The sequence below is a fragment of the Amyelois transitella genome, chromosome 7 (assembly GCF_032362555.1).
Source record: "Amyelois transitella isolate CPQ chromosome 7, ilAmyTran1.1, whole genome shotgun sequence".
NCBI classification, from domain to species: domain Eukaryota; kingdom Metazoa; phylum Arthropoda; class Insecta; order Lepidoptera; family Pyralidae; genus Amyelois; species Amyelois transitella.
Genome location: NC_083510.1, coordinates 1,696,709 through 1,712,335, shown reverse-complemented (window position 1 = coordinate 1,712,335; position 15,627 = coordinate 1,696,709). Strand labels below are relative to the sequence as shown.

The 15,627-nt window shown below is 37.1% G+C and overlaps 1 protein-coding gene across 1 annotated transcript; it reads left to right on the top strand.

The window, feature by feature from the left end:
• Positions 1-1,028: 1,028 nt before the first annotated feature.
• On the top strand, positions 1,029-15,461 carry LOC106143497 (uncharacterized). Its single transcript, XM_013345609.2, has 8 exons — positions 1,029-1,047; positions 4,227-4,352; positions 4,650-4,805; positions 5,303-5,461; positions 6,124-6,276; positions 7,593-7,916; positions 14,035-15,177; positions 15,349-15,461. Exons 1-8 carry the CDS (start codon positions 1,029-1,031, stop codon positions 15,459-15,461), a joined length of 2,193 nt encoding a protein of 730 aa, XP_013201063.2.
• Positions 15,462-15,627: the final 166 nt, after the last annotated feature.

Here is a 15,627-nt window from a genome sequence, read left to right as displayed (position 1 = left end):
AATGCTACGACATGCTACAACTCGCTACGAGATCACGGCTACGATTTTGCTACGCGTTGTTAGTGCATAAGTTACGTACAGTCGCCTAAAAATAAACAGAACAGGCTTATACAAACCATGGAGGGTCAAGTTTCTCTGCAGGCGACTGTTCATACGTGGTTTTACATATGTATGAAACACCTGTCTATTTTTATTTTTTGAATTTTATAAATACATACATAAGTTGTGGAAAATAAATTAAAAATTATAATTATTGTGGGGTAGACAGAGTAAATAATCTTGACAAGACTGGACATAAAAAACGGTTCTTGGTAGTACAGAAATTGTAAAGTGACTGAATAAATAAAAATCCGCCTATCTTAAGCCACACACTGTTAACGAAGAAATATATAAGTACCTACTTCGGCTACTTTAATGTCAATAATTTTATTGAAACTGACACCCCATTTTGATTTACGAATTCAACCATTTGTAATAGCAGCAACCACTGCGTCACGACAACAACAATGACCACAGAATTAGTGTTTATTGGAAAATGGAAACATAACAAACTCATAGTAAAAATAAATAAGAGTCTAGACAATCATAATTTTTGCGGTACAGATTGACAAATGTTAATAATTTTGCGATCCTTCTCAATCTTGGTAATGCTCTATCATGCTTAATTATATAAATGAATTTATTATTAAAAAAAAACTTTGTTTTATTATAAACCTCTTGTCTTTTGTATATGTAAAGGAATTCAAGAGCTTTTTTTCTTTAAAATCTTATCTGTACTTTATAATATTGCAAATTACTAATCTCCATACCTATCTCCTAAGACTTCAAATCTTATGACCTATATGCATTTCTATTCAGATCGTTTTACTATTTCTTATTACGATTAACTTTTCCGAAAGGCTTTTCCAGCCCTCATGACTCCACGGGCCGCGGTCAAGAGTGGTGTTTTAACGGGGGTGGGTCGTGGGCAGTGGTCAGTTTAGCCGGCACGGCCGTCCGGCGCGATGGCCACACGGTGAACCACCAACATGACGGACGAAATACCAGGTGATTTTAGGTCATAGTGTTTTTTTTATATTTGAATTTGGATTGCTTATTTGTATATGTAGGTAAGAAAATGCGATTTGTTTGAATTTGGAATCCTGGACTGGCTAACAAAAAAATTAATTCTTAATTTGAAAATTATGGTAGGTATGAGCTTATACTCGTACCTACATGCATGTGAAAAATATGTATCTGTTATCGTGTTTACGTTTATCGTTTTTAGGGCGATCGTTATAAATAATCACTTTAATTTATAACTAACTTATAATGTTTTAGTTATGAGACCACAATATACTGCAACTTGTATACTTAACTTATTCGATGAGTGTCTATATACTTTAGTGATTGTATGAATGAATGTCTAATCGATGTTATTAACTGAATTTAGCACATAAACTATGTATATTATCTCTTCCTCATCACAACTTAGGCCCAACACGAATAAACTAAACTTAAAAAACTACATTTAAATTTGAAACAGAACAGGAAGTTGATTATTACCTTAGCGTATATATGACACTTTTTCATATTTTATGATAAGTATTTATGGAATAGGTAATTGTGTGTTACAACTATGCTGTTGAGTGACATTTTGTAGTATATATGAGTAAGTATGTTATCATTTGTATATTGACGAAATATAGTTATAAAAACTAATTTCAAACGAATTGATAAGTGGATTTTTCTTGGTGCCAATAGCTACTTATCTATAAAAACCGTTTTCAACGCGTCCTAAGTTTCAAGTGTCAAGCAGAATTTAGGGTGTCCCTTAGTAAAAATTCGTGTGAATTTAAGGCAATAAAATCTACATAGAAATTACATATTAGGTAATGGATATTTTTCAGTCATGTATCTCGTTTGTTTTCGTAAAGTAAGTGGCCAGCACTGATGTCACATTTTTCAGGATGTTTGAACGCATCTGACATGGCTCGGGCAAAATACGATTGACCAACTCCTAATTTTCGCAAAGATTCCGTACCTACAATGCGTCTTAGGGTATCTTCACAGTTCACAAATCTGGTCTTCCTTTCCTATTCTTATGTTAGTTCTATTTACCGCTTTCGTAAATGTTATTATTGAATGAAACTATTCTGGTCTGAAGTTACATGACTAAAAAGATCTCTAAATAGAACTGCAATGTCCACATTTTCATAGGTCAGTGGATGTCAGTCTAGCATGCGGAACTGCTTGCGTGCGATATGGCATTTTTATTGTTATTACCCCCATATGCTAATGGACTCCAGTGCATGTAAATCTCATGAAAAAATGCACCGTATAATGTATTGTTCTATAGGTACCTATAGAAGAAGCGGCTCCGCACACTATACGTCGGATGATAGCATATGCATCCTCAGATACTTAAATTTTTTACTCATTTTGGTGAAGGAAGAAAGCCCGCGAAAGGCAACCACTGAATTGATTGGACTGAAATTTGACAAACCGAAAGTATCAAGTAAAAAACATATAGATTGAGGAAAATAAGACAACATTTAAAAAATATTTTTTTTTATTTAGTAGAACAGATAGGTATATAAGTTCACCTATTTCATTCTAAGTCTAACAGTTGCTTACAGTAATTACTTTCAGAACATTAGCATAAAAGCGTTTTTAACTAATACTGCCTACATACATTCCTTTAAGTACTTTGCATATTTTTAAAGCCCTATAATTTTCATTTTTGCACGAACCAAAGGTCCATTAATTCAGACATGATATCCATCTAGAGTTAGATTAGGTTGTATTGTAGACCACCCGAAACGAACAAGGTCAGTTCTAAGAACGGAAATTCCGTGCGCCGAAAATGGTTACGTTTTTCCTTTGCCTGCGTGATGCGTCAGATTAAGTGCCGGTGGTCATAGACTCACGTCACGAAGCTTTTATAAATGGAATTAGGTATCTAACAATTTTATAAATTTAAATTTAGATCTCATTTAAATTATGTAATAATTTTCATCATCAAAATAAAGCCTTATATATAGCCGTCAAAGGCCTACCCTTAAGTGTGTGAAACTGGAATTCAGTCTTCTTTTTTCTCCTGGTTTTAGTCCCGGTTTTCATCTCTAGAGTAGCCTTTAGCCATGAATCCTGAAATTCATTAATTAGCGATTAAAAACATTGTATAACAAGTCAAGGATACTTTAGAAGCATCGAAGAGTTATTATGCGATATTAGGTATGTTTATTTTCTTCAAAATCACACATCAATAAATCATAATATCCCAGATTTGTTAATTTTTACCTTTATATTGAAGGTTGTGTGGTTAATTTAGGCTTGGACGTTTTGCGTTGACTAAATCTGCTGATGACATCACATTTTTCTTCAAAAGGCAGCAACGTAAAAACTTATGAAAAGCTTTTCTTACCACTGCGTCATTAGCATTCCTTAATGTGACGTATGCAAATTAATTTCCATTAGCGAAACCTATTATTTGACTTTTTTTATTATACGACTTCATTTCTGTATAAAAGCCGTCAAGTGCCTACCTATTTATACAAACATTTTATCATTAACTACAAACGATAATTTAATGGTATAAACCGAAAAATTTACATGTTATTTAAAAAGTACGGAAATATATAACAATCTTATGTAGCAGGTTTAAAGGCAATAATGTTAGTTAGGTGATAAAAAGATATATTTTTTTCCCATTCAGTGTGTGAATGTTAGTCAAAATAATCATGGGTCATTACAAATGCTTAGGTACCGAATAAATGATTTCTAATTTCTGAGATACTTTTAGGCAATAGGTGATGGGCTAGCAACCTGTAACTATCTGTGTCTTAATTACATCATTAAGCCTTACAGCCGAATGTGGCCTTGTCGCGGGACAAAGACTCACGTCTTATATTAATATATGTGTATGACAAGGTATCTGAATACTATTATTATTTCATTGGAATAGGTTCAGCTCGTCATTCTTCAGTATACTCCTTGTTTTTGTCCCGGGTTCGAAAATAACTTTTTCTGATTAGCCTGGGTTTAGATGTTTATCTATTTAAGTATTTATTATAAAAATTACTCGTAGTATCGTTGACTTAGTATTTCGTAACACAAGTCTCGAACTTACTTCGAGGCTAGCTCAATCTGTGTAATTTATCCCTTATATATTTATTTATTTCTGGGTCACGTTGCTGTCAATTTAAGCCTTCTTCGGACCGGTTCTCATTATGATTATTCTCCAGAAACCGGTGCGGTGTTCACGTTCGGCAAGTCCCACTTCGCCGACAACGAGCCGAGCCACTTCTTCATCAAGAGCGACCCCGTGGTCGCCATCTCTTGCGGCGACGAGCACAGTGCTGTCATATGTCGTAAGTCTATCTTCATCAGTCACCTCTTGTTCCCGTTGCAACCGTAAAGCACTTGGGAACAAAAGTATTTTTTTTTGTTTTATTAAATCTCTGGGTATGATTTACAAACTAACCTTATAATCACGATTCCAGTAACATAATAAAAATCGTTAAGTACAACAATGCAAGAAATTCATCCTCACACCCTGGAAAAGATTCCGGCCGGAGTGCTCTTTTTGATCATGGTCCTAATTAGGTAATTCAGGATTTTACGCAATTTTCATCTAGTACGTCATAATAAACATATTTTTCTTTTAGAAAATGGACGAGTCTTTGTGTTTGGGGCCAACGAATGGGGTCAATTGGGCCTGGGCCACAAGGAGGAGGTGACGAGGCCCAGCTGTGTGAAGTGGCTGAAACCCCATCGCGCCATGTTTGTGGCCTGCGGACGCGCCCACACCGTCTTTGTTACAGGTATGCCGCTTAGGGTCTCTTTGAAAATGAAATGAAGAAAAAATTGTTCATTTTCTTTAACAAAATCTTTAGTATATAAACTAGGTAACGGAGGCTCCTTTCAAGCAATTGAAACTTCAGTTTTATGAATGTGCTATTCATCATTACAAATAGGCTGATCATCTTAATCATTTCTTACTTCTTAACTGGTTAAAATTACAAAGGGACTTTATTCCTATCTCATAAATTTTTCACCGACACGTTTAGAGTTAGTAGTTTATAAATCGATATTAGACTCGGTTTATAGACATTTGCTTATTATATCAAGGTAATTACTCTTTCCCATACTACCTGACACGCTTTTGAGGATGGACTAGCAACTTTTCACTATCAGGATCTCAATTTGTTCAAAACCGTTTTGCTGAACGACGTGGCCTTCGACTTTACGAGACTATTGGCTTTCTCTACCCAGTCACAAAATAATTGAATATTGTTAAGTATGTAAATTATTTGTGCAGATACAAGCACAATATATTCTGTGGGATGCAACGACGAGGGGCAACTTGGCACTGGAGATATGGAGCACCATACTGTGCCTCAATGCGTGGAGCTGGAAGAGGATTGTGGGGCTGTGAGACAGGTCTCAGCAGGCAGCAACCACACGGCTATACTTACTGGTTAGAATATTAAAGTACACAGTACATTAAAGTCATAACGACAAGCTACACTACAACATGCTATAGGAGCTATGCTCCTAATACGGACTGATTAGGTATTGTAAATGTCATGTCATCAGCGTCGGTTGCTCGAGTGCGCTGGTAAATGCCTATCAAAAGGTTTATTGTAGGCTTAGTACTGAAATTCGGTAAGCTACATTGGCAAATGTCATTCTATAACACTAGTTCACTTATTCACGAACATTTACAAAGTATCACTTCGGATAACCAAAAAGAAAATATACGTCAAGATTGGTAAAAAGGTCTCCAGAATACATACATACATAAAATCACGCCTTTTTCCCGGAGGGGTAGGCAGAGACTACCTCTTTCCACTTGCCACGATTTCTGCATACTTCCTTCGCTTCATCCACATAACTCTCTTCATGCAAGCTCGGCGGTTTCGGGTACTTTGACCTGACCCTTTACCAGGACGTCCTTAATTTGATCAAGATACGTTCGTCTAGGTCTTCCAACGCCGACCTTTCCCTCCACACTCTCCTTGTATATCTGCTTAGTCAACCTGCTTTCATTCATCCTCTCCAGAATATGGGCCATCAAATGCACAATAATTGGTTCATTCATGCCGTCTTGTTGGTGAACCCATTTTTTTGTTTACCCAGAGTCAGGGCGAGTGTTCGTGTGCGGCTCCAACAGCGAAGGCCAGCTCGGGCTGGGCGAGGACACGCGCTCCGCCGTCAAGTTTACAGAACTCAAGTTCATGGAGAAGATAGCCTTCGTCGAGTGCGGGTACTACCACACCATTTTCATCACTGGTGAGTCATTCGTCTGTTAATCATAATCATAATCATTTATTCCTCGAATACGGTTACAATGATGATAGAGTACATACATATTATGATAGAGTAGGAAGAAGAAGGCTTTAAGGGCAAAGGCAGACGAAAGGATACCCGCTTCGCTGTCAAGTTCACGGAGCTAAAGTTCATGCTGAAGATAGTCTTCGTCAAGTGCGGGTACTGCCACATCGTGAGTGATGGTGATATTGTTTTAGAATAGTTATACTATAATAATAAAGAGCCAAACTACGCGTTTCGCTATCAAAGTCGCAAAACTCAAGTTCATGGAGATGATATCCCTCGTAGAGTGTCACTGCCACACTGGTGTTATAACTAGTGAGTGATTGATCACTTGTATTGAAGTGGCCTACTAATCCTAAGAGGGTTGCTCTTAGGGTTAGTAGGTGACTTCAATATTACGCTTTGCTCGCTTGTCTATCGCAAGGCCCATAATAACCATAGATGAGAAAAACAATTTTCCGATAAAGAAACAAAACACAAGTGAAGTTTATTAATAATATATAGTAGGTATATTTTTAAAACCAATATAAGGATGTATTTAATTGAAACCTGAGGATACAGCGCATTTAGTGGATTACGTGAATCAATCCGTGTAAAGCTGTAAAATTTCCGGATATGCAAAATTCGTGTTGATTTTATACTTACCGTGGTATACATATGGTTATTGCAAACGTAAAATTTTACATTAATTAAGTATATGATGCAATTAAAACAAAAATAAAATTTGGTTTAAAAATTCTCAAATTTAAGTGCTCAACTTACCTATAAGTATTACTTTATTGATATTTTTCAGTACCTGCCACGAAAAAGAGAATGTTGAGCTATGTTTTGGAATTACAGTCACATTAGTAGGGCAAAGCAATTTGGAAATAAATCAACCGGACTCGCGTGTTCACGGCAGAAATAAAGGATATTAATTCTCTTATCGCGTTATTCCTTTTAAATGTGGTTCAAGATTTTATTTTCTGGACATTTAAGTATATATTATTTTTTCTTTGCAATTATTATTATTTCTTTTTCTACATACCTACAAACCTACACAAATCTCGCCTCTTTACCGGGGGGTAGAGCGAGACTACATCTTTCCGCTTGCAACGATCCCTGCATCCTTCCTTCGCCTCATCCACATTCATTACTCTCTTTACACGAGTTCGTCTGTTTCGGGTACTCTTCCATCCATGATCAAGCCACCATCCAGCCAGTATTTTCGATACTGTTGGCATCTGTCTAAGTAAGGTGTGATAAATGTATGTAAGTAAAAATTCTTGTTCTAGCCAACGGTGCAGTATTCGTGACTGGCGACAACGAGAACAACAAACTAGGTATACCGAACCCCGCAACCACAGCGTACGTCCCCGAGGTTCTCCCCACCAGCGCGCCCATCAAGAGTGCTTGCTGTGGAGCCTCCCACACCTTCCTATTGTCTATGGACGAAGCCAAGATCTTCGCGTTCGGGTCCAACGAAAGAGGCCAGTTGGGAATGCCCAAAGATGTTGCCAACGTGACGGAACCAACCGAAATTGACATGGATAAAATGTTTGACGGATTTCAACTGAAATTAGTAGCGTGCGGGGCGATGCATACGGCTTTTGTCACTGGTGAGTCTTACGTATAACGCGGTTAGTTCAACTCATCCAACTCCTGTAACTAATTGTAATTGGCGATGAAAGTGCTTTAAATATTTCTAATTCGGATTTGTGTCAGGCAAGCTTTCTTACAGGTAATTTCGGGGATGTTTGTTATTTAAATTTATAAAATAAAAACCTTCAGGTATCAATATCATGTTGTTAGACGATTTTACCGCCAAATATCAACACATTCTTAAACTGACTGAAAAATTTTTAACTTCGAGATAATAAAAAAATAATTTCCTGCTCTCATAAACCTTGAACTTTAATTGATATCCACGATTGACATGGCAAATGAATTAAATAAAGAAACCTTATCAAAAGCCCGACTGACTTACCACCATTTACATGAGACCTTGCCCACCAACGGACATCTATTTTCGTCGTCCTTGCACGCATTCTGTCTAATTTTGGTTTTAATATATGTATAAGTTTAGTTTAATTTTATAATAATAGATGGCGTTATCCCGTTTTGAAACGCGATATGGTTTTGTTTTGATACAAACATAAATAGAAAGGTGATTTTTAAATAAATGTCTTCGTTCCGGGAGTCTGAGTTTCATTCAAGCTGCCTTGGCTCGATATACTCTTGTCTAAGGGTCCTTCGAGTCGGATATATTTTGAAGAATGTGAAGCATTTGGCAGTTTCCTAAGTATAGAGTGAAGCTAGTGGTGTGGAACCAATCCAAAGAAGATCAGGTGCATGAAGCGCCATCTGTCGGCTAGTACAGTGAAGTGCAGTAAGTGAGCAAGAAAAACTGTAAGTACTTTTAACTGTGTAAAGACTTAGAAAATTTCAAGATAGAAGTAGTGGGACTTGTAAAATTTCATTGTGTAGATTCTGAGACTTAGAATAATTCGGTAAAAAGTGACGAGACGAGGAATCTATGCCCGATTTCATAGCGGTGACAAATAAGTCCAAACACTTAGAAAATTTTGATCAATAAAAAACAACACATAGACAAATTTTGAAAAAATAATTGGTGACATTTATAATTACATCTGTCAATCATGGAGGGCTGTATAAGAGTAATGAAACAATTATTCAGTCAAATAGAAAACGGAAGAAGCAATTTCAAAAAGTCTCCGAAAGAAAGAATTACTGAATCTTATGTTTTGACGCGATTAGAAAGTTTGGAAACAATTATAGATAGATTCTCTGACAAGCATGAATACATTATAGCTACATATGAAGATACTGAAGGTTATATAGAAAGTGACATATACAATATAGGCTATGAAATGTATTTAAGTTATAAAACCGAGTTGAAATCTGCACTGAAAGCCTTATCACCGAATGTGTCTACTGCGTCATCGAGTTTGAAAGAGAATTCAGACAAGAATAAAGAATCACTTGTAAGATTACCGAAGATAACTATACCAATTTTCAGTGGCAAGTATACCGAATGGTCGTCTTTCAAGGATTTGTTTACGTCACTCATCCATAACAACTCTGCACTCGACGACGTTCAGCGACTACATTATCTGAAGACGCAAGTAAGAGGTGAAGCTGAACAGTTAATTAAACACATTCCAATTACGCATGATAACTACAAAAAGTGTTGGGATTTGTTACAAAGTAGATATGATAATAAGAGGTATTTATCTAATTGTATTCTAAAGCGTTTGTTTAACCAAAAGTCCATGAGTTGCGAGTCGGCTCAAGGGTTGAAAGATTTGTTAGATACAACTTCCGATTGTATTCATGAGCTGACTAACTTAGATATTAAAGTCGATACATGGGATGTAATTATAATTTATATTGTAAGTCAGAAATTGGACGCTGATACTAGAAAACAATGGGAAATTCATATTAATAATTGTAGTGTAGATTTGCCTTCCTATTGTTTATTCAAAGATTTCATAGAATCACGTTACCGCGCGTTAGAGTTTGTTGAGCCCACTAAAAGTAAGTCTAAGTCATGTCCTAATCATACACAACCTAAAGTCTTGCACGCTATTTCAATGTCTACCTGCCCTCATTGTAATGATAATCATAAGATTTATTCATGTAGTAAGTTTATTAACGAAGAAATCTCTAGCCGTCAGAATATTGTTAAAAATCTTCAACTTTGTTTCAATTGTCTCGGCAGTGGCCACTCAGCGAAAACCTGTCGTGGTTTTACGAGATGTCGGATCTGCAAGAGAAAGCACCACACACTTCTTCACGGAAACAACTCACCAACAGTAGCGGTAGCTACCGAGCAGGCAGAGACTGAACAAAGTCAACCGGAACCGTCTATTGACATGAACCAGACCACAAGCATTACAAGCCATTTTGTGACAGGAAAGGTTTCAAGCCAAACCTTATTAGCTACAGCCTTGGTAAAGGCTGAGTCAAGAAATGGTTCTCCTCTGATATTAAGAGCTCTGCTGGATCAAGGATCACAAGCATCTTTTATATCGGAAGCAGCCGTACAGTTATTACGGTTGAATAAAGTTGCTGAGAAAATTAGTATTTCAGGATTGGGTGGTGGTCAGAGTGGCTTAACCTCAAAATATGTGGTTAAGGTCAAGATTCAGTCACTCTGTGACCCAACCTTTAAGTTGCAAGTGAAGGCTCACGTCCTTCAAACGGTGACTACAGTGTTACCTCAAAGGAAGTTCACTCCACCCAGATGGACTGAACTTGGCCGCATCAGTTTGGCTGATCCGCAGTATAATTCGCCTAATAGAATTGATGTTCTCTTGGGCTCCGAGGTGTATTGCGCTATCCTGAAAAAGGGATTGATTAAAAGTCCTAATGATTTGATTATTGCACAGGATACTTACCTTGGATGGGTGTTGTCGGGTCAGGTTGACGGCTATGATAATGAAGAATCTACATGTCACAACATTATAATGAGCTTTCATATTCAGTTAGAAGAGAATGAACTAATCAAGAAATTTTGGGAGATCGAATCTGAACCTAGTCCAAACAAAAAGATATTAACTCAAGAAGAACAGGATTGTGAAGATCATTTCAAAGCTACAACTTGCAGAGATGAGACTGGTCGTTATGTGGTGGAGTTGCCGTTTCGTCCAAAAGTTCGTCGAGACTACGGTGATACAAGGTCCGTCGCTGTGAAACGTTTGTTTGGTCTAGAAAAGAGATTGGATAAGAATAGCACATTAAAGAACAATTATTCTGAGGTCATAGATGAATATTTGAAACTTGGTCATATGGAGATTGTTGATGATGAGTCATCAAATATGGAGGGTAAGGTATGGTTACCACATCATGCGGTTGTTCGTATGGATAGAACAACAACAAAAACCAGAGTGGTTTTTAATGCCGCTGATAGAAGCGCTAATGGATTATCCTTAAATGATACATTGATGGTTGGTCCAACCTTACAAATGGAATTACGCCACTTGATAATGCGTTGGCGTTCACACCCCATATGTCTCACTGCTGATATCATAAAAATGTATCGACAAGTGAACGTAGCTGCAAGACATACCGATTTTCAGCGGATTGTATGGCGATCTGAAGAGGGTATTATACGTGACTATCGTCTTCTGACTGTCACTTTCGGCACTTCATGCGCTCCTTATTTAACTGTAAAAGCAATGCAACAAGTAGCTGTAGATGAAGGTCGTAATTTCCCGCACGCGGCAAGTAGAGTTCTATCAGATTTCTACATGGACGATCTTCTCACCGGCGCTGAAAATGAAGAAGAAGCGGTTAAGATTTATAAAGAAATGAATGAATTGCTAAATAAAGGTGGATTTCAATTGCAGAAGTGGACATGTAATAAAATAGGAGTACTAGGTGGTACAGAAACAGATACAGAAAGAGAGTTTAAAGAGGATGATGTTACTAAAATTGTAGGTATTGCTTGGAATCGCCGCACAGATGAGTTTGGTTATAACATCAAGATTTCTTCTGATGCCCCTGCTCCTGAAACAAAACGCAAAGTGATTAGTGAAATCTGTCGACTATATGATCCACTCGGGTGGATAGCTCCGTGTGTTATTATAGCAAAGATCTTCATCCAGAAGCTATGGATTGCTGGACTGGACTGGGATGATAAATTGCCAGAGGAGCTGATACAAGAGTGGTCACAATATCGCAAGGAATTACCGAAGCTATATTTCATATTCCGAGATGGGTCCGCAAGAAGAAAAGTGATATCAAAGTGGAGTTACACGGGTTTAGTGACGCTTCTAATGCAGGCTATGCTGCTGTGGTTTATATTCGTTGCGTTACTATGGAAAATGAAGTTTATACTCACCTGGTAACCGCTAAGACGAAAGTAGCACCCATCAAGCAGATATCCATCCCGCGACTTGAGTTGTGCGCTGCTGTTCTAGTTACTAAACTACTTTTGGAAGTATCTGAAACACTGAACATCAATAAGTCAGATATACATGCTTGGACGGACTCTACGATCGTGTTAGCTTGGTTGTCCGACCATCCAAGTCGTTGGAAGACTTTTGTCGCCAACAGGACTTCAGAAATACTTACCTTAATTAATGCTACGCAGTGGTCGTATGTTTCGACAAAGGAAAATCCTGCCGATTGTGCGTCACGTGGTATGTCACCGTCAGAGTTTCTAGAGAACTCGCTGTGGAAGAATGGTCCAAGCTGGTTACAAAATAGCGAAATTGATTATGTCAAACCACGTTCCATTTGCACCAAGACAGAGTTAGAGAAGCGTCTACTTAAAGCACATACTACTTGTGTCAAAAACTTTGAAGAAATAGAGGATATTTGTTCTAGATTTTCAAGTTTACGGAAACTAATAAGGGTAATAGCTTATTGCAGGAGATTTCTACATCTAAAAAATACCACTTCTGAAGAATCTAAACACTTACCTTATCTTACCGCCAAGGAGATCCAGGAATCACTTACCTGTTGCATACTTCAGCATCAACGTCGTTGGTTTGCCGATGAAATCAGCATGCTCCTGAAAAATAAAAATGTTAGTAAGAAAAGTAAATTGTCTACACTTAATCCGTATATAGATAAGAATGGATTATTAAGGGTTGGAGGAAGAATAGAAAAATCCGACTTACCTGATTGTAGCAAACACCCGTTTATAGTATCAGGCGAATCACATTTGGCTAAACTCTTAGTAGCCGATGCCCATCATAAACCATTTCACGAAGGACAAAAGTTAACCTGTAACTATATTCGTACTAAGAATTGTGCTAAAGAGTATATGTGATTTCTACAAATATATAAATGGAAAACTAGATCTCTACAACTGAGGTCAGGTGACATAGTATTAGTGTGTGAAGATAATTTGCCACCTACCAAATGGTTATACGGCAAGATCGAAGATGTGCATTCTGGTAAAGATAATTTAACAAGAGTAGTTACATTACGTTATAAAAATTCTCTTATTCAACGTCCAATTTCAAATCTTTGCCCTTTACCAGTTAATGATGAACATGATTTGTAAATCTAGTTTTTAGAAATTTGTATTTTTACATTTTATGAAGTATATTGTTTTGTTTCCTTTCTCAAGTACGTTAACATGATTATTATTTTTTTGCCAAGTGCTACATACATAGTGTTTACAGTCCACTACTTAATTTAAATGTTACTTGATTGAAGAAGATAGTTAATTTTGATTTGTAAATGATTTGGACAAATATTTACTTTTTTGATAGATTTTTGTTTGCTATTGACATGCTTTGTATTAGCCGATGATAGATGCACATACATATGTACATTTAGGATGTTAAATTAAACACGGGTTGTGCAAGTTAAGTTTGATTTATGTTTTTCAGTTTGTGAAGGACTAAAGGTCCTTGGTGGGCGATATGTCTAATTTTGGTTTTAATATATGTATAAGTTTAGTTTAATTTTATAATAATAGATGGCGTTATCCCGTTTTGAAACGCGATATGGTTTTGTTTTGATACAAACATAAATAGAAAGGTGATTTTTAAATAAATGTCTTCGTTCCGGGAGTCTGAGTTTCATTCAAGCTGCCTTGGCTCGATATACTCTTGTCTACATTCGATTTAATAACATGATATGAACTCAATTCAAATTTGTTTTGTCACGTACAATAAATTACCTAAGAGCTGTCAATTCAGTATCGACTTTGTGTCCGTCGTCGATGGTGGTGTAAAGCTATTTTAAATATTTCAGATAACGGCCTGCTTTACACCTGCGGCGAGTCGAGGCACAACAAATTGTGTTTGGAGGGAATCGACGACGCCGACAACGCGAATGAGGCTGTCCCCAATCAATATTCACCAAAGCGGGTCACTGCGATGAATGGATACATCGTCGACAATGTAGCATGCGGCGGCTGCCACACGCTACTCACGGCCACTAAGGGCTCGAACGCGGACTTTACTAACAACGATTTCAGTATAGTCAACGAGGAAAGCAGACAAATATCGCTCACAGAACTACCGCCTCTGCAAAAAGTACCGGGAATGAACAAAACTGAAGATATCACCATAGAAGACGTCACTAACTCCAACACCAACCATGGTATCGCTGACAATGTTAATGGAAACGTGAACGATGAAACCGGATCGATAGATTCATTAGAGGCGAATGTCAGCGGCTCGCACATTGTAAACATAAACGATCTTGAGAACGATAATGGCAGCATTCACGATGTACCTGATATTAACAAGGACGAACTCGATATGTCTTCACCAATTACTAAGGAAATTACAAATACCATCGCAGATATGAACATAATTGAGACAGTGGATCATTCAATGAACGCAGCGGTAGACAAAGCTAAAAACAAAATTAATGAAATTGCAAAAGATGTAACCGATAAAGTCAATGAAAAAGTTGAAGTAGTAGAAGAAACTTTAAAGAAAACAATAGCTATGGTACCCGACATTCACCACGATGATATGAAAGTTCTAAAGATACCAGATAAAGTGGCTGAAATAGCTAATTCTCCCCCTCCAAAGACACCCATAATTCAAGATTTGCTGACGCTTCCAGATTTGTCACAAATGAGTCCTGTTTTGAGTAAACATAGTGATGACGGTCAAAAGAGCGAAGGCGGTCAGTCAGAGAATGAGACGATTCCTTGTGGGTCAGATAAATCGAGTCCCCAAGCAGGAAAGACTGCGAAAACACAAGCTGTAATGCCGATTGTGAGAAGTGAAGATGCGATTTCTCATGATGGGATGGGACAATGTGAGGAGAATGATGTGGTGGTCAAAGAACAAGGCCGCTTTGCTAAGTTTTTTCAGTCAATTCGAGATAAAGAAAATTCCTGCATGAGTAAAGGAAAAGTTATTGAAGAAAACGTTGTTGGTAAGTTTATTACTTTCTATTTGTTACTTTATTATTCTTAACATCCTATTCAAAGCAACCGTAAATTTTGATAGTACGTTTAATATGCAAAGAGGACCATTTACCCTCTTAAAAAAAGAGCAAGTTTTATTATAAAAAGTAATTACTATTTTCAACATTGTTTTTTTATAGAAAACATTCACAAAGGTCTGGACGGCACAGAGCAAACGATCCACAAGATAGAGGACACCGTGGAGACGGAGATCAGAAACCAGACGAACTCGCGGACCTGTACTATATTATAAGAAACATTTCGTCTTCTCCAGATGTTAATCAATAAAGTTTATATTATTGCTAAATATAATTTATTTAGATTACACGTCTTCGATTTACATTTCTAACATTTAATCATCCTTAAAAAAATATTGGTCATGTCAATTAATGGTGAGAACCTAAAATGTATAAAATTCA

Bases quoted from the DNA above. Each gene is read 5' to 3' on its own strand.
- LOC106143497 (XM_013345609.2), top strand. The intron at 4,806-5,302 runs GTATGCCGCTTA...TTATTTGTGCAG, and splicing joins CCACACCGTCTTTGTTACAG to ATACAAGCACAATATATTCT. The intron at 5,462-6,123 runs GTTAGAATATTA...TTGTTTACCCAG, and splicing joins CCACACGGCTATACTTACTG to AGTCAGGGCGAGTGTTCGTG.